Here is a 16691-nt window from a genome sequence, read left to right on the forward strand (position 1 = left end):
TTCTTTGGTGGGCATCTTTGGAAGGAACGATGGTCGCCCGCCAACTTTCTCACTTACATTAAAATACTGCTCTTCTCCAGCTGCTTGACTTTGTCACAATGATATTTTTAAGAAACAAAAAAAAAAAAAAAAAACCGTAAAAAAGAGCGAAAAGAGTAAACGAAAGGAGGAAAACAAAAAAGGCTTCGTTAGCTACAACATAGAGCACTTGGGAAGCAAAACAGTGCCCGCCTGTATATAGCGTTACAACAACAAGTCTCTCACTTTTGCCTGTGTTGCGTCACCTCCTCTTCTCACAATGTGTAAGAAAGAACTCGTCGTTCTTCGCTCGCTCGCCTCCATCAACTTTGGCAATTCGATCCTCTTCCGAAAGCGCTCAATCGTTTGGATCGTTGTCCTCGTCCACCTCCGCCATGAAGGCGTCCTCGGACGGCGATCGCTCGGCAGAGTCCACCACCGCCAGGCGATCGACTGCTGCTGCCGCAGTGGAGTTGAGAGGAAGCTCCTCCTCCTCTACACTGTCCATGAAATCCATGTCCTGTTCTTCTGTGTCACCGAAACCTGCGAGGCCGCTTCTCCTGCTCCACTCGGGGCATCTCCCCGGCGCCTCGGCCTCGCTCTGGCTCTGGTTCCTCGAGCACACGCACTCCGGAAGAGGGTGGGACAAAAACGAGAGCGGCCTCACGCTGGAGGAAGCTGCGGCAATCCCCTCCTCTCCGGACGACTTGAGTATCGAGTTTCTCGCGGCGGCCATCCACTCGCGACCGGGATCATACATATGATCCCGGACTTGCATCAACAGCTTCGCCAGTGGCTTCCTGTCAAACAGTCACAACACGGACGTGAGCAAACATAACAAGCAAAGGCTACGATTAGAAAAAGCCTACCTCTCCGGCCGATAAGTTCTTCGGGATGCTCCAGCATATACACGGTGTCCCATCACGAGGCTGGCGAAGTTTGGATGACCACTCTTGTCCTCATCGAACGCACTGAAAAAAGCATCAGCCTGTGTGCAAATAATATAGTCGAGTGCCTGCCACAGCAGCTTATGGCTGCGGATCCTCATATCCTTGAGCGCTGGTGCTGGCTCCGTATCGGATTCCCCGATCCAGCCCCACCATCCTTCCAACTCATGCGAGTACTTTGGCCTCCCTGCGGGTGGTGGCAATGGCCTCGGCCTCGGCCCGGCTTTTTCCCAGGCTGCCAGCCTCGCCTTCTCGTTGATCTTTGGCAGGATGAATGGCGGAGGCGGTGGAAAGTCTGGCTCCTCGCCGTAGACTGTGAAGCGCTCTCTCGCGGTCGTGAGCGTTGTCCTGTCCTCGAGATTAGGATACATGCTGCGGAGTGGGAGAAGTATTCGCTGGCCACCAAAAACTTCGACACCTGAGATGTAAATGCGTGAAGTTTGCTTATATCCTAAGGATCGAAGGAGAACGCCAACCTTGAAAAGCAAAAGTGGAGATTTTAATCTCTAGCCAGTGGACTAACGAGCTGGAAATAGAAGAGTACACGTACCTCGTCTGGCATCAGAGGACAGGAGCCATTTAGCCACTGCATCTCCGAATCGACGTTAAGCTCCCCACGCACAATACCATTTTTTATCATCTTGGCTCTTCTGTATTGAATTAATTCCGTGTGAACATCCTGGAACCATAAAGTTGGTTTAAGACAACGACGTGAGAATAGATTTTGATTGTACCTGGAACCGCTCTGCACAGCCATGATATGCCAGCGTATCTCGTTCCAACCCAAGGTGCAAAGCCATGAATGGCTTTCCAGCAGTTTTCAATCTGATCACCATCAAGTACTTTGTTTGAAAACCATAAAAAAGGAACACGTTTGGTATGCTCGTACCTGGCCAGCATTTTTGTGCTGAGCTCCTCTATCTCCTGCCGGAACTTCAAAGCGTGGAAAGCAACGCGGCAGCGCAATCTCTGATAGTGCTCCAAGTCCGTGCCGAGCAAGCTCTAAAAGACCGCTCATATATCTCAAACTCCACATCATAGAGCGGAAAAAAAGAAATACCTGGAGACAACCTCCACCGGAAACCGAGAGCCCGACAACACCCTCCTTTTCAATCTCGGGAAGAACATCTTGAACGTAAAAATCCACAGAAGTGGTGCTCGACACCACAAGATAGCTCTGATTCTTCGTTTTCTGCCGCAATCTTTTCGGAAGCCGAGTGACAACGGGCACGTCGTTCGAAAGCACCGAAACGAAGTGCTGCTCATCATACAGGTAGTCGAATCCTCTAAACTTGGAACTGGTTTGAGAAAACAACATAGAAAACAAAGAAAATACGTGATTGAGAGATACAAACGTTTTTCAATGAAACCATACCTTATTTGCTTGGCAACGACTTCCCGGAGCTTTGGAACAACAAGAGTGACATTCAAAAGCCTGGCCACCACGATGAGATCGCAAATCTAATGGAAAGAACAAAATGATCCACCACAAAACTAGAAAAAATTAAAACGCTTCATAGGATCGCTACAGTCTAGGAACAAAGAAACAAAACGAGGAAGAAACAAGGAAGAACTTACTGAAGACCTAATCTCGTGGAAGTCTCCCCGGATTTCGGCGTGGAGAAATCCTCTGGTGGCGAGAATGGGCGCTGGGTGGACGCCGCCCGGCTGCTGGAGCTCATCCGCGGCCCTGGCCCAGGTGTAGTAGCGCGCCGCGAAGAAGTGGGCGGCCAGGGAAATCATGGACAGCGCCATGCCCAGCACTGCCACTGTCTTGAGGCTGGATTTGAACGCCATGCCATTACGCATTGCGAGATCACGCCCGCGCGCTGCAGATCGCGACGAGAATCATCCCGGAGACGAAGAAGAAGAAGAAAGAAGCTTCCAAAAAGAGATCGGGGGAAAAAACCCTACTTGAGCCGCGGGCCTTGTCAGCGCCACGTCATACATTATTTTCTCTCTCATTATTTTGTTTTGACTAGGGATCGAACCCAAATCTTATCCGTTGTTTTAAGTGTAATGATCTCATGGCCCAACGGATAAGGCGCTGGTCTACGGAACCAGAGATTCTGGGTTCGATCCCCAGTGGGATCGTTTTGCTTTGCTGCTTGTTTTCAAATATCAGGGCTTCCATGGCGATGGTGCTCCAGGAAGAGCTGCGTCAGGTCTTCGAGGTAGAGTGGCCAGTCAAAATTTTTGCTCTAGCAATCAGTCATTCAGGTGATCGAAGCCAGGAGTAGCGCCAATGACTTGAATCTAGTGGTACATCTCACCAAGGCAAGATCGTTTTCATTCATGCAACTAAAGGATCGGGCTTCCTTTCTTCTTTTTCTTGTGCAGGCAACCAAGATTCTCAAAGAAATGGCACAAGACGAATCAACCAAAGTAATCACCAGTTTCTCTTTTCTAACTTCAGCCATGGTTTTTGCAGCTACATTGTGATGATGAGCAAGGCAGTCGTCTTTACAAGCTCTTGGAATCTCATACAAACTTGCTTCTGGTATGTTTTCTTTTCTTTTCTTTTCTTTTTCTCAAACACACAAGTGCTTAGCTACGTGTTTTCCAGAGCCTGTTACTTTGCCTGGATGATCCATATGTTGTTCATTGTGCTCGCAAGACACTACTCGGTATTTCCGACTACCTCTTACCATATGTAATGCTGTTACGCGTTCCTTGATCGGTAACTCAATGTTTTTTCTTCCAGAAAACTTGGAGAACATATATCCAGCTTCTGTGGACAGCCTCTCGATCGCCAACGACGGATGTGCTATTACTCTTCCGTGACATTTTCAAGCTTTGTCACGAGAGAAGAAGGCCGAGCGCTACCGAGGTTCTTGTGGAGTGTCTGGGATGCAACATGTCTCTGTTGATCACTGATCACCCTTCTGGCTTGTACTGGGGAGCTTTTCTCAGGCTGCTGATTACTTCAGTACGGATTCTCCAACGACAAGAGGAAACTGTTCTAAGTTTGTCTTTTCTGGCGAGACTAAAAGATGTGCTACCGTCAGTCGCGAAAAACTTTTCTCGTGAAGATTTTACTAGTGCAAGATACGCCAAGTACAAATCACTGGTATGTTTCTCATAAAGCACACACTTGTTGTACTCACGTTTCTTGTTTCCGACCAGGTGCTACTGCTCAAACTGTCAGATTTTGGTGATCCCGAAGTGTCACTTTGTTCTTTGACGCTTCTTTCCACTGCAGAGCCTGGACTTTTACAGCCTTCGTTGCGGACATCTCCAAAACTGACTCAGTCCTCACCATTTCAAAACAGCGATGATGCATCGCCGGAACTACAAAGGCGTGCCATACTCATTTTGTTGAAGAGCGTGGTCACAACGAAGAAAACTGCTTCCGAAGATGTGAACAAGCTCGCAGAGAAAGTTTTCCTCGACTGGCTCGCAGGTCAAGACGAAACCCATGGTGCTATGGATGATCTCCTCTTGTCACTGGTACACTTGTACGTGGACGAGGTAGATGTTTAAAAATGCTGTTGTTGATTGACAGATTTCAACATTTTCAGGACGATATGCTGCTCAACCTTCTCGTTACTTTCATGGACTTCCAATCTGATTGGTAATCTTTCCTTCTTTCGGTTGTCCTCATCAAGCCTGTGCGGATTGCAGGTACAAAACCAACCACTATCAGGCATTTTTCTGCTCTATTTGTCCTCGGCGAGTTTTCCATCTATTTCTTGCAGGGGTATGCTTGTTGTCTTTTGATTCTAGAAATATATGGTGCTCAATCGTAAAATCCACAGATATGTTATGATCACACCGTGTTGATCGACTTGCTTATCTCTGAGACTTCCGGGGTATCATGTATTCACTACTTGCTCAGGTAATTCTTGTGTTTGAAGATCCAACCTTACGTGTGCGCGCGTGTACTTGTGCAGATGCTTGAGAATGATTGGAGACGACTGGGCTGAGTTCCTGCTGCTACCTCGGGAGATGAATACCTACAGCCTTGAAACGAGGAAGAGAAAACGTGTCGACGAGCTTCCACTGGTCCATGAAGTCTCGAGTGAGCGGGCAAAGCTTTGCCTCGTTCATCTCCATGACTCTATTCAGCGGCTGCATGCCAGGAACTTATTTCCATACAATGCTGGCCCGCTTCTTCAAAGGTAGCAAAGGATTCGAAAAAACTTTCTCTACTGATGTTCGCGTTCCTGTGCACCAGGCTCGCTGGGTGTAGCAAGCTTTGAACGTGGTCGAATGATACAAGAACACAACAGGCCTCGTTTGATAGTTGAAGAGCATTCTCAAATGAATCGAGAAACGCTCGCTCGAGAAATGGAGAAAAGCTCGCGGATCGACGAGGAAGATTCACGCCGGAAAAGCTCAACCAAAAGAGAGATATCGAAACTATCACAGGGAGATACACACTAGAGAGAGAGAGAGAGAGAGAGAGATTAAGTCATTCGCTATTTTAAATACTTATTCCACTTTTAAATTTTAACCATTTCTAGGGTTAGGGCTTTTGAGCATGGCGATGGTAGCAGAAGCGCCATGCCTGCTCCTTGCGTTCTCCATGTTGATTGCTACTGTCTTGGCACATTCTTCATTAGCGATGGCGCCCGCTTTCATCTGGTCGAATCTCAGGTATCACTAGTCACTAGCAAGCGGCAGCTGGAAATTCATTGCAATTTCGCTCAGATGTGTAGATTCAGGGCAGCGAGTGAACTACCAGGTGTCCGATGCTCGGTCTGTCACACGCGCGGCGCTTGAGCAGCTGGATATGAAGAAGGTAGAGCTCCATTTCTCCTTGAAATCTCTACTTATCTTCCGCTTTGCTTGCCTTCAGTGTTTGGATGGATCCGAGAAGCCAGCCGATTTGCTTGTGGCATTTGTAGGAAGTGAGGTAACGTCGTTTGTCGATTCTAAGCTGTTACAGAAGGGAGTAAGATCTTCCATTTTTTCCAGGTTCGTTCCGTGGAGCTCTCGAATGAGTTGAGCTCCGATACTGTTGAGAAACTTAAGGTAATTGGTCCCTGCTACCTCTTGAAGAGCTGATACAAGTTTTTCTCATTTCCCGCAGGGGTTGATACTGGCTTCCAATTCGTCGCTGTCATTTCCATATGTCGCCGCAGCGGATGGAATCTCAATTGGCAGCGATGTAGTTCGCACACTGCAAGATAGCACGGACTTGGTTGCGGCATTTGGATGTCCTGGCACGCTGTCCTCGCTATCGGTTCTAGAAGCCGAGGTTCTTACAGCTTCCCGACACTGGAGGTTTTAATTTTTCCTTTTCTTCAGAACTACGTCGTTTCAACGAAGGCCGAGCATGCACAGGTCTTGTTACTCTGTTTGTCTTCCTCAGCACTGGAACCTGAAGGTCTGTATGCGTTTTTTCCAAGCTCGCTCGTTCCATCTAATAGATTTCGCCACGGCATTTGCAGGACAAGTCGTGCAAAGGATTCTCTCCAAGCTGGAGGAGTCTTCCGTTCGATATGTAGCTTTGTACGCATCGGATCCTCTTGGATTCGAAAGTTTCTACGCGTCGAAGCACAGGATGCTGGCATCGAATGACACGAAGCCATACTGTGACGATGTTTGCAAGACAAAAGCGACACTTCTCGAAGCAATCTTTGTGGTAAGCTAGTGTCTCTTTTCTTGTTTCTTTTCATTCTCTCACGAAAACATACTTTTGACTGCCACAGGTTATCGTTCTTCTTATGATCCTGATTTCCGGCCTGTGCTGCATGATGGGCATCCAAACACCGCTCCGATTCGAGAAGCCACACGAAGGCTAGGAATTTTTACACCGGACTACTACGGAAAAATTGTAAGCTTTGTAATTTAATTTCCTAATAACAGCTCGGAACAACGAAAAAACCGCTTCGCATCCAAAGGAATCCATACACAACCTTTTTTACAAGGATCATACCACGAACGTAGGCACGATTTACATGATGGTGCATCTGCTCCGGCTCTCCTCCGGAGCTCCATTCTGCTGAAGAAGACGCCTCGACTCGGATGGTGTGTAGGAAAACTCCCCGGCATACTGGACAAATCAAAATGTTTGTATTGTGAACGCTGAAATGAGATCGAAGAAAAGAATTTGAGAACCTTGTCTCTCAGCTTGGTGCTCCGTGTAGATGATAGCTCTGGTGGCGATCCTTGACGCCGAACGTTTGATCTTGTCGGAGGTCTAACGTAGTCGTCGTCACTGTCATAGCCGGACCTGTTAAAGTCGCCGATCACGGCTCTCAGGATCATTCCAAAGAGGAGGCTCAGAACCTGTGCAAGACATTTTCGGAAAATACCAAGAGGAAAAAAAAGAGATACCTCCACAATGACAACGCTCAACCCGATCCACTTGCAGAACTCGGCATTTTTCTCCACAAACTTCCTGATGCTGTGGATTTCACCAGTGGGATCTTTTGGAAAGTCCTGGATACGAGCCTTGAGAAAACAAGAACAAAAAGGGAAGAACGAGATAATTACCCGTTCCCATGACTTGTCGAAGAAAATGGTGGCAGCGAGAGCTGCTTGGAGCAGAAGAAAAATTCCCAAGAACACAGAGCTCTGCAAAACAGAAAAAGTTCCATCCGAGACAAGAAAAGAAAATTGGAGAAACTTACGCAGCACAGGCAGCATCCACTGGCAGCTTCGGCCGCAACGTATCCCGAGAAAGAGATTATGCAAACAAAGATGCCAACTCCCATGAACGCGTACACAAACCTTACACAAAGCAAAAGAGAAAAAAAATTCAAAACCATGTGAGTAGTAGTAAAAATTACAGGCATACCATGGAACCGGAAGAGAGAGCTCAATCCGCGACGAATTTGCCATCGCCCCCAGCAGCTCGGATCGAACAACCGGCAAAGAATTCAATCCATCGTCGTCATCCCCGTGCTTGTGGAGCTGATTGAGCATCCACACCGAGTAGAGGATCATACCTAGCCCAATCACGAACAGCAGCAAGTTGAGGAGCTTGACGACGATCTGGAGGCATCCCCGGCATTTCATCTTGCGCGCGCGGGCGAGCGATGGAGCTATGGCGCAATGGCGCAGCGTGGCGCACGGCACAGATCTACCAGCTCAGCTAAATTTGCTTCCTCCAAAAAATAGGGCTCTTGCATTGGGTCCTTAAAATTTTAAATTTAAGGGAACTTTTTAACTACTGTCGTCCTCGTTCTTCGTACTGCGATGGTTTATCTTTTGTGCGCGATACAAATCCACAACCTGAGAATGCAAAGAAGGATGTTATATATTACAATGCAACACGAACAGCCGCAAGAGTGGAACCTGGTCGGAAGAAGTTGCTTGCTCGGGTTTTTTATCCTCCCTCATTCTTAGCAGCCGAGGAAATCGAAGAGAGATGCCCTGGCAATGCAAAAAGAATGGAGATGGAGAATTCCTTTTTGTCACTACAAAGAACATACCTTGCTTGTCTCCAGCTCGCCATACGCAGCTTTGTGCACGGGACTGATGCTTAGATCAGCAGCCTTCACCTCCCAGACCTGCAAAAACCCTTAGCTCTCGAATTCAACTTCTTCTCATACTTCTGCCAGTACCTCTACAGGATCGAACCAAACGTCCACCGCAAGCGTTTCACCGTATCGGTAGTAAGGCTAAAGCGCAAGGATGAAGTGGAAACATTAAGTGGAAACTATGGGGAGAGTACGTACCCTTGGAGTGTCAATGACGTGCTTTCGAAGAGTGTTGGACCGCTCCTCGAGAACAGCTTCAGTAAAGCCCGTGCCTGCACAAGCGTGGTTTTAGTCGAAGTGACTCAGGAGCTGTGCGCATCTACCAATTTTGCAAATGCTTTGGTATTCCTCCTTGTCGGGATCATAGCATGCCAAGAGGAACGCACCATAGACGCCTGTTCAGTAAAACGTGTAGCAAGAAAAAAAAGTACAAGAGGATGCGGTCTTACCAACTCGCTTTCCTCGTCCATGGAATGCACCGATCGGAACCAAGTCCAGCGAATCTCCTATGCTGAGAAACAGAAGTTTAGCTTTGAAGAAAAACAACAAGAAAAACAAGGAAAGAAAGCAATGCTTACGTATCCATGTAATCCTTTTTGAGCTTCAGCCAATTGTTTGAGCGCTTTGCGGGCTCATACGTCGCATCCTTCTCGAGTGTCTTGACAATTAGTCCCTCGCAACTGCGCCACACAAGTCAGACTATCGAAATCCAACCACGATAGAGACAAAACCTATGATTGATGGCATCGTTCAGAAAGCTCTGAATCTCTTCCAGCTCTTTGGTGTTTGTTGCGGTTGCAAACTGGAACTCTCCAGGTTTCTCGATAAAGGATTGATATAAGAGCTGTGAAAACGTCCAAAAGTTTAGTCGCAAAGATCAGAAAGAGTCTAACCTCGCGCCTTCTAACAAGTTGTTCTTGCAATAGTACTCTACCATTTAGATATAAGAGATCAAACGCAAATATGAGAACTTTCACTTTGATATCACTTAAAATAACGCCCTTCCTTGCCCGGGTGCTCAAGACCTACAAAAAATACTTAATTACAAACAATGAAAAGCTGATCGCATCTTACTTGAAAAGGCAGGATCTTGTTGCTTTCCTTGTCATATGCAACTATCTCGCAATCCATTACAAATGAAGACACCTCCGGTTTCTTATAGCTGTATCAAGAAAATCAAGCCTGTCTCGTAGGAAACAACAATACAATTCGTACCCACTTATGGAAGAAGTTACATCTGGAAACTTCCCAGTGTTGCGCTCTGCATTTCTGCTATAAACTTCGACCCTGCCATCCTCGAAGTAATGAATCTGTGAAGCGCACGTAAGAATAAGCAAAACAAAATGTTCTTAGCTACCTGTGCTCTTTCTCCATCGTACTTGTATTCACAAGTAAATACGGTGTTCTGGAACTTGTCCAGGATTTCCGATACACCTTTTGTAGGCTTTGCAAGCATGGGCCCAACCGGAACCCCTACTGTAAACGCACAAACTTCAGGTAGCTTGGAGATACCATCTGTCAGTAAAATAGGTACTATCTTCTCAAAAATTGGAAGAACCGAGTACGTTTGTTTCATAATCTCCGCTGCCTGTTTATCAAAAGAACCTGTGAGCTACAAGATATGCAGACGAGAAGCACAAACTATATCACCTCTTCTAGCCGACCTGGGAGCATTGAACTAGATACAGGTGGCTGCTCCGCATATACTGCGGCTTGAGCTAATGCAACCAAAACGGTGGCCTCTGCAAGTCCAACACGAAGCTTTGCCTGAAATTTTACAAAAAGAAACGTTAGAAAAGTTCATCAAATGAACCAACTCACCTGAAGCAACCGCACGAGGTATTGAGGTTCACAATCAGTCGCAGCAACAAGAAGTGACTTCATTCTAGATCTTTTCTTCTCCTGGCTATCCTTGCCACTTTCCTAGTGGAAGAAAGCTTTAGAAAGTAAATAGAGTTATGAAGATCGACTCTACCTTGGCTATGGAGCGAAAGGTTTCCAGTACTTTTGCGCAGGTTAAAGGAGGATGTTTGAACATCAGTCTTTGCGTTGAGCGACTGGCCTTAGCCACAAGTCCCAAGTCTCCAAGAGCCTGCATTCAGCCAGTATAAACAAAGCTAGAGGCAATAAAAACCGAACCTTCATCTGGCTCTTTATCTGGTCCTCCTTCCTCCCAAAGGCATCAGCAAGAGCTTTGATGATCGAAGCGTCACCAATTCCAAGCTCGATACCATCGTGAGCAGGAGCGATTTTATTTGCGGAGAGGTAAACCACCGGAAGCAAGTCCTGCGGCGTCGTTGCTATGACTGTCCGAAAAGCGTTGCAAAGAATCTCTGTCATGACAAGCCTCCCACTCTCGTTCGAGATCACTGCAAATGAAACTAAGTTTCCGAAAGAGCAAAGACAAAAAAGAGAACTTACTGTCCATCACTCTTGCGAAGAAGAGGAATGGGACTGGCTCTTTGTCTTCCCAGAACGCTGCTTTCCTTGGATCAAAAGGCTTGGAACGCAGCGCGTCCATAGCTTGATCCACGCCTGGCATCTCCCCTGTTACCTGTTGAGTGGAAGAAGTGGAAACTTCCCTCGTCCCCTTAGACGAAAGTGGAGCTCGTCCCTTGTTTGAAGCAGCGGCAGCGCTGCTCCGAGCAGCGCCCATGAGAACATCGGCCACAGTCCTGCCCGACATCTCTAGAGCGTTTCAATGAGGCAAATCTCTAGAAAGCTGCGAGAGAATTTACGTGTAGTGTCGGAGACGATTCAGCGATGGGAGAGCTCGGATCGATGGCGCTGCTGCTGCGACGAACAGGCGGCCCTGTAAACACGCTCGCAGTGTCGCTGTGGACGCCGATCGCGCCACGAGCATTCTAAAACCCTAATCTACTAAACCCTACAAGATGGAAGCTTTCTTTTTCTTTTTTCCCGCCATAGCCGCTATTTTACTCCCTGTGAGTGTTCTTCCATGGGCTGGGGCTGCGCTACCGCCGCCACTCCTCCAGCTTCTTCTTGCTGCTCCAGCGCTCGTTTGTACCATCGATTCATCGAAAAGATTGTCTGGATCAAACAAATCAATTGATCAAAGCAGCCATGGAATGAGAGGGAGGCCTGAGAGGGGGAGAGAGAGAGAGTCTAGGGCATATAGACAATCGAGAATTTCGACACGAAGAGAGAAGAGGTAGCTTAGCTGGATTACCTGAATGCCGGCAGCCCAGGCGAGGAGCACCGCCACTCCGACAGTGCGCTGATCAAACTTCATTCACGCCTAGGGTTTATGGCTCGGTCGAAGAGGTTTTTAGCAAAAAAACGAGACAACACTAGCTAAGATCTAGAACTCCTCCTCCAGATCGTCGCCAAGCCTCTCTTCTCTGATCGGCGCTGCTGGAATTTGCTCCACCTCGTCCACTCTCCCAAACTTCTCATTGAACCCGGGCTGCCGCTTGAGCCAAGACATATGCGCCTACAAACGAAGAAAAGAAAGAGGTCTCTTGCCTCTAAATCATCTTCGCAAACCTGTAACGCGGCAGCCCAGATGATGAGAACAGTAGCCGCGATCGCTCTCTTGTTCATCCCTCTAAAAGAAAGCTTAAGAAAGGAATATCTTACAATATATTCTTTACACCCTTAGGTTTAATCTAGTGACTGCTCAAGAGTTTAGAGATGCAAGAGTTTAGAGATGCTCTTCCAAATGAGAAGGATCGCGGTTTTACCATAGCGCTGCCTCCATGATTAATTATCGTTGAGCATGTTGCCAATGGGGTAGCATATGCAATTGCTTTATGCCAGTGCCACCAGACATCACACGGGTGGTATTTATATAAAGACGGACATATGGATTGCTATAATCATGTGATAATAGATTTTCCTGTTTTACTTTTTTTTCGTTCCATCTTGATAATTTTTTACACATAGTAAGAAATTTTGATGCAATAATAAGCCTCAAGTGAAATCACCAAGACTAAAATTTGCAATTACACTACAATTTTATTGCTCATTATTGCCCAAGTGGAAATTTAGACCAAATGTTATATTTTAATACTTTATTTCACTCTATTATTTATTTATATAACTACTGCTTTGCACTTCTTCAGAGTTCCCTACTGTCTCGTTTTTGTTCTAAATGTTATGTTTTGCTTGAAGCCTTTTTCTTTACTATGATCCAGTTGCCAAAAAATTGCCTAACTTGCAAGGGCAGAACTCATCACACATTGATATTAATATGGTCAGCATGCAAACTTCAAGGCTTCTAGATTCTACGTTTAGTGAACTGTCCAATAATAGAATCCTATTCAAATGATATCTATCAACACTTTCCCCCTTTGCCTTATTAAGATGCTTACCCCATGCTTCTAGTGAAACTCGCAATCGTCACTGAGATCGCGATGCCAAATTTTAGCTGCAAACTCGTCCACATCAGGGACGCATGTGTTTCCTTTGTCAACACCGGGTGGATCCGCCCACTTAATTAGCGGGTCTGGATCTTCAACCAGAAATGCCATCATTTGCCTTCCCCGAATGACGGTGCCCTCCACTATTCCAATCACCATCAGGATGTCCTCGTCGTTGGGCGGATAGAACCTCCAAGTCACCGCCGGCGCGATGTTCCTAGGATAGGCCAGAGTCTCTAAAACAAGAAAGGAAAATAGGAAAGAAAAGATACCGAACGTCCGTAACCTTGCAGAACTTGTTGCCAGTTTTGTCCTCCTGAAACAGTGAACAAAAGGCTCTCAAAACCTTCCAGATTTTCCAAAAGCTTTCTCACGCCATACCTGTGGCTCTCCAACTTGAAGATCCGCATCGCTTGGAGGCGGGAGGTCTCGGTTAACGGTAACATGAAACAGCCTCCTCACACCGTCCTTGGCCTGCGCATGGTCCACCACACTCTGATCGCGATGCCAGATGCGAGCTACAAACGCATCCACGTCGGGGATGCATGTCTCCGAAAATCGAACTTTGGGACGAAGAAGCGGCTCGGGATCCTCGATCAGGTAAGCGACTCTGACCATTCCCGGAACCTCGGAATGCATTATTCCCAGCACCAGCAGCACCCCGTCCGCGTTGGGTGGATAAAACCTCCAGGTGACCCGTATCATACAAATCTTCCTGCTTACACACAATTCCCTTTGTGAGAGAGAGAGAGTCAAACAAACCTGGTGTCGGTAACAAGGTAGAATTTGTTCCCACATTTATCTGCCTGATCATAGAAGACCAGTCAATTTGAGATTTGAGGAAAAGGCAAAAATCAAGAGACCTGTAGCTGGCCAACTTGTAGATCTGAGTCGTTTGGAAGAGGACGAGAAGAGGTGTGCTGCGCTCGCCCAAATACCCTCCTCACTGAGTCCTTCGCCTGCGCCTCCATGCCCTGTTGCCGAATTGCCCTAACGCTTTACGCCGCCATCTCTTATTTATAGAGTAGCTTTACTCACGAGGACTCTCCCCTCACAATCCGAGCACGAACAAAAAAACTGTTTGCTCCATTCCCGCAGCGATGAATCATGAGCTAGACATAACACCCTGCCCGGATCGATTTCATGCCTGGATAATATGTTCTCTCTCACCATCACACACCATAAAGCTAAGCGAGTCTAGCGAAACTCCTCGACGTCGAATGGCCCAGCGTTGCTCGTGCCTCCCTCCATTCACGTAAAATTTCACAAATACAAAGTACAAGCTTAAATACTATTTAGTACTCTTAAAGGCATCATAGGACTGTAGTCACCACCCGTTTTTACCTCCCAACTACTACTGTTACCCGGAGGCAGAACGAGCAGGCTACGATCTTGCTTTTCTTTTGGGCGCTTCCGTCGCAGATCGTCCACAAACTTTTCTGTGAACTTGAAGAAATCTCACATAATGGTATCATAGCGTTCTTGTTTGGTTTGTCCTCATATTTCTTATCGATCCTCACTCGGATTCAAACAGAACCTGAATGGTGTACCTGATAGAGCAACCAGTTATTCCTCGTGTAAGGTTTGCGTTTTGATGGAACCAAAACTACATCTGGATCCTCTGTGCTACTCATAGTTAGCATACACATACAGGCAAAGATAATGATACCTCCCAAATGCCAGGTGATACGCTCACAGTCCGGTGCTCGGCCCTGTCCTTCATTTGTACAAGAACCTGATCGATGCTTTCTGGTGCTCATGCTGATGGAGAAGCACTTGATGCCGCTTGCCCAAGAGCCTCTTCCATGCCCTCCTCGTACATATACTTGCAGTCAACAGGTGTCCATGAAAGGTACTTAGAAACTCTACTCAAATCCCCATGGGTAGGCTGTGGCCTTCCTTTTCTTCTGTGCCTCCTCTAGAGGTTTTGGCTGGTTCAACAGTTGTAAGAATTGATTTATTTCAGAATCACGAATGTGAATGTGACAAATGTTTGGAATTGGAAGCTTCAGTTGCACCAATCAATAGCTTGTTCAAACTGGTGTGGAGGATTGCCCAAAAGCACTAAGAAATTCTTGAAACCAAAGAATTTCCCTGGAAGTAGCTGAGGTAGCAAGATACTCTACTTTTGTGGAGGAAAGAGCAACATAAACTTTCTAGCTTGTTTCAAGCTGGACTATTGTGGATTTATGGCTATTTATGTCGTCTAACAAATTCCTAGCACTATAAACAAAGAGAAAAGCCACCACTTGAGCCATATGATAATCCAAAAGCAAAAGTTTATTTTACATAATACATCACAGATTTTAGCCAATATGTACAAAATTGGCTAATAGCATATGCCAAATCTTGACAGCTGTAGACTATAGCACACATCAAAACTTCCAAAAAAAGGTTTGAAATAGTACCCTTGGCATGGTCTGGTGCTCCTTATTGAAAGGATACTCAAGACTTTCAAGAATTTGATGTTGCCAAGCTCTATGGGGATTACAATTCATAATTATCAAACTCTTTAGTCAAGTATTGTATGTGAAGATCCTATTAGAGTGAATTCCTGCACGCATACACGCCAGGAACGGAGCCTTATCACCTCTGGAAAGGCCTTGATCGCAGTCTGCTGCATACAAACAGCTCAAAGAAGAACGGTCTCAGGTTCGTCTTTCTTTTCTCGTTCGTGATTTCCTTGACTGGTTGCTTTGTTCAGGTCACGTGGAAAGCTGTGCAGCGAGTGCTCGGGACCGGATTCTCAGCAGACAGCTGCGATGTGAAGCTCGTCGGGACACCATTGACACATGAGCGTTTCTTACGCAGGCATCGTGGTACAAATAATCAAGCTTCTTCAAGGTTTTCTATAGCAAAAGCTTTTTGAAGTTTAGCCTTGATCTTATAGTTGTTGCTAATAAAGAGTGAATCATTGTTGTAAATATTAAATTCAAGAATGATAGGAGAAAATCCTTCAATTTTGAAGAAAGTGAGATGATATAATAAGTGGTTATACCAGGGTAATATATCATCCAGCAATGAGTGCCAAAAGTAAGCCAAAGACATTGAGGATTAACAATGATTTGGGTAACTTGATTGATAAGGTTTTTGTATGCATTTATAGAAATAAAAGTCTTTTGTGCATGTCATTCCCATTGTTTTCAGAAAGCGTTGATTATCTACCACCATGTTCTAAAGGCTTGTTTAAGGACATAAAGAGCTTTTCTGAGCTTTCACATACAAGATGTTGCTTTCCATGCTAGGTGTAGCCTTCTATTGAATGTATATATCTTCCGGAAAGCACATAACACACACATGTAACCAAGTACAAGTAAAACAACTTCCAGGGATGATTCTAGTGAAACTCGCAATCATCACTGAGATCTCGATGCCAAATTTTAGCTGCAAACTCGTCCACATCAGGGACGCATGTGTTTCCTTTGTCAACACCGGGTGGATCCGCCCACTTAATTAGCGGGTCTGGATCTTCAACCAGAAATGCCATCATTTGCCTTCCCCGAATGACGGTGCCCTCCACTATTCCAATCACCATCAGGATGTCCTCGTCGTTGGGCGGATAGAACCTCCAAGTCACCGCCGGCGTGACGTTCCTAGGAAAGGCCAGAGTCTCGAAAACAAGAAAGGAAAGAGGAAAGAAAAGATACCGAACATCCGTAACCTTGCAGAACTTGTTGCCAGTTTTGTCCTCCTGAACGAAAAACTAAAAACCTTCCAGATTTCCAAACTCTCACGCCATACTTGTGGCTCTCCAACTTGAAGATCCGAATCGCTTGGAGGCGGGAGGTGTCGGGTGACGGTAGCTCGAAACAGCCTCCTCACACCGTCCTTGGCCTGCGCATGGTTCACCACACTCTGATCGCGATGCCAGATGCGAGCTACAAACGCATCCACGTCGGGGATGCATGTCT

General features: G+C 46.3%; 6 protein-coding genes and 1 non-coding gene across 11 annotated transcripts; 3 read left to right on the forward strand and 4 right to left on the reverse strand.

Annotated features, from left to right (window-relative positions):
* Positions 1-166: 166 nt before the first annotated feature.
* Positions 167-2908, reverse strand: LOC9645026 (protein EMBRYO SAC DEVELOPMENT ARREST 30). Its single transcript, XM_002984230.2, has 8 exons — positions 2544-2908; positions 2341-2426; positions 2026-2263; positions 1855-1967; positions 1700-1790; positions 1516-1644; positions 888-1441; positions 167-818 (listed from the first exon to the last, which is right to left on the reverse strand). The coding sequence occupies exons 1-8, from the start codon at positions 2772-2774 to the stop codon at positions 377-379; spliced, it is 1884 nt and encodes a 627-aa protein (XP_002984276.2). The 5' UTR covers positions 2775-2908; the 3' UTR covers positions 167-376.
* Positions 2909-2986: 78 nt separating this feature from the next.
* Positions 2987-3059, forward strand: TRNAR-ACG. The gene has a single exon. It is a non-coding gene; the product is annotated as a tRNA-Arg (tRNA).
* Positions 3060-3065: 6 nt separating this feature from the next.
* On the forward strand, positions 3066-5421 carry LOC112351421. Of its 4 annotated transcripts, none has more exons than XM_024689317.1 (12): positions 3066-3139; positions 3186-3242; positions 3306-3350; positions 3397-3465; positions 3532-3618; positions 3670-4035; positions 4092-4436; positions 4487-4539; positions 4590-4665; positions 4724-4803; positions 4859-5086; positions 5143-5421. In XM_024689317.1, the coding sequence occupies exons 1-12, from the start codon at positions 3098-3100 to the stop codon at positions 5165-5167; spliced, it is 1473 nt and encodes a 490-aa protein (XP_024545085.1). In that variant the 5' UTR covers positions 3066-3097; the 3' UTR covers positions 5168-5421. The 4 variants fall into 4 exon arrangements, with proteins under 4 accessions (XP_024545085.1, XP_024545087.1, XP_024545086.1 ...); XM_024689318.1 differs by having other exon boundaries at positions 3082-3139; positions 3186-3227; XM_024689319.1 differs by lacking the exon at positions 3532-3618.
* On the forward strand, positions 5407-6813 carry LOC9643916. Its single transcript, XM_002984119.2, has 8 exons — positions 5407-5564; positions 5619-5709; positions 5767-5823; positions 5886-5942; positions 6001-6168; positions 6219-6297; positions 6362-6555; positions 6623-6813. Exons 1-8 carry the CDS (start codon positions 5449-5451, stop codon positions 6713-6715), a joined length of 855 nt encoding a protein of 284 aa, XP_002984165.1. The 5' UTR covers positions 5407-5448; the 3' UTR covers positions 6716-6813.
* On the reverse strand, positions 6785-8037 carry LOC9645027 (tetraspanin-19). Its single transcript, XM_002984231.2, has 6 exons — positions 7714-8037; positions 7547-7646; positions 7410-7490; positions 7251-7355; positions 7032-7202; positions 6785-6966 (listed from the first exon to the last, which is right to left on the reverse strand). The coding sequence occupies exons 1-6, from the start codon at positions 7932-7934 to the stop codon at positions 6868-6870; spliced, it is 777 nt and encodes a 258-aa protein (XP_002984277.1). The 5' UTR covers positions 7935-8037; the 3' UTR covers positions 6785-6867.
* On the reverse strand, positions 8016-11985 carry LOC9643917 (DNA ligase 1). Of its 2 annotated transcripts, XM_024689315.1 has the most exons (21): positions 11906-11985; positions 11589-11852; positions 11137-11449; positions 10820-11073; positions 10538-10767; positions 10374-10490; positions 10220-10321; positions 10049-10165; positions 9756-9986; positions 9614-9708; positions 9473-9560; positions 9292-9423; positions 9130-9242; positions 8977-9078; positions 8848-8909; positions 8722-8793; positions 8597-8670; positions 8483-8539; positions 8351-8428; positions 8214-8291; positions 8016-8150 (listed from the first exon to the last, which is right to left on the reverse strand). In XM_024689315.1, the coding sequence occupies exons 3-21, from the start codon at positions 11259-11261 to the stop codon at positions 8082-8084; spliced, it is 2196 nt and encodes a 731-aa protein (XP_024545083.1). In that variant the 5' UTR covers positions 11262-11449; positions 11589-11852; positions 11906-11985; the 3' UTR covers positions 8016-8081. The 2 variants fall into 2 exon arrangements, with proteins under 2 accessions (XP_024545083.1, XP_002984278.2); XM_002984232.2 differs by lacking the exons at positions 11589-11852; positions 11906-11985 and having other exon boundaries at positions 10820-11086; positions 11137-11251.
* Positions 11986-12712: 727 nt separating this feature from the next.
* LOC9643918 lies at positions 12713-14414 on the reverse strand. The gene is made up of 7 exons (XM_024689303.1): positions 14331-14414; positions 14083-14226; positions 13644-13754; positions 13543-13586; positions 13162-13495; positions 13053-13096; positions 12713-12997 (listed from the first exon to the last, which is right to left on the reverse strand). Exons 1-7 carry the CDS (start codon positions 14412-14414, stop codon positions 12742-12744), a joined length of 1017 nt encoding a protein of 338 aa, XP_024545071.1. The 3' UTR covers positions 12713-12741.
* Positions 14415-16691: the final 2277 nt, after the last annotated feature.

The sequence above is a fragment of the Selaginella moellendorffii genome, unplaced genomic scaffold (genome assembly GCF_000143415.4).
Source record: "Selaginella moellendorffii unplaced genomic scaffold, v1.0 SELMOscaffold_61, whole genome shotgun sequence".
Lineage (NCBI taxonomy): Eukaryota > Viridiplantae > Streptophyta > Lycopodiopsida > Selaginellales > Selaginellaceae > Selaginella > Selaginella moellendorffii.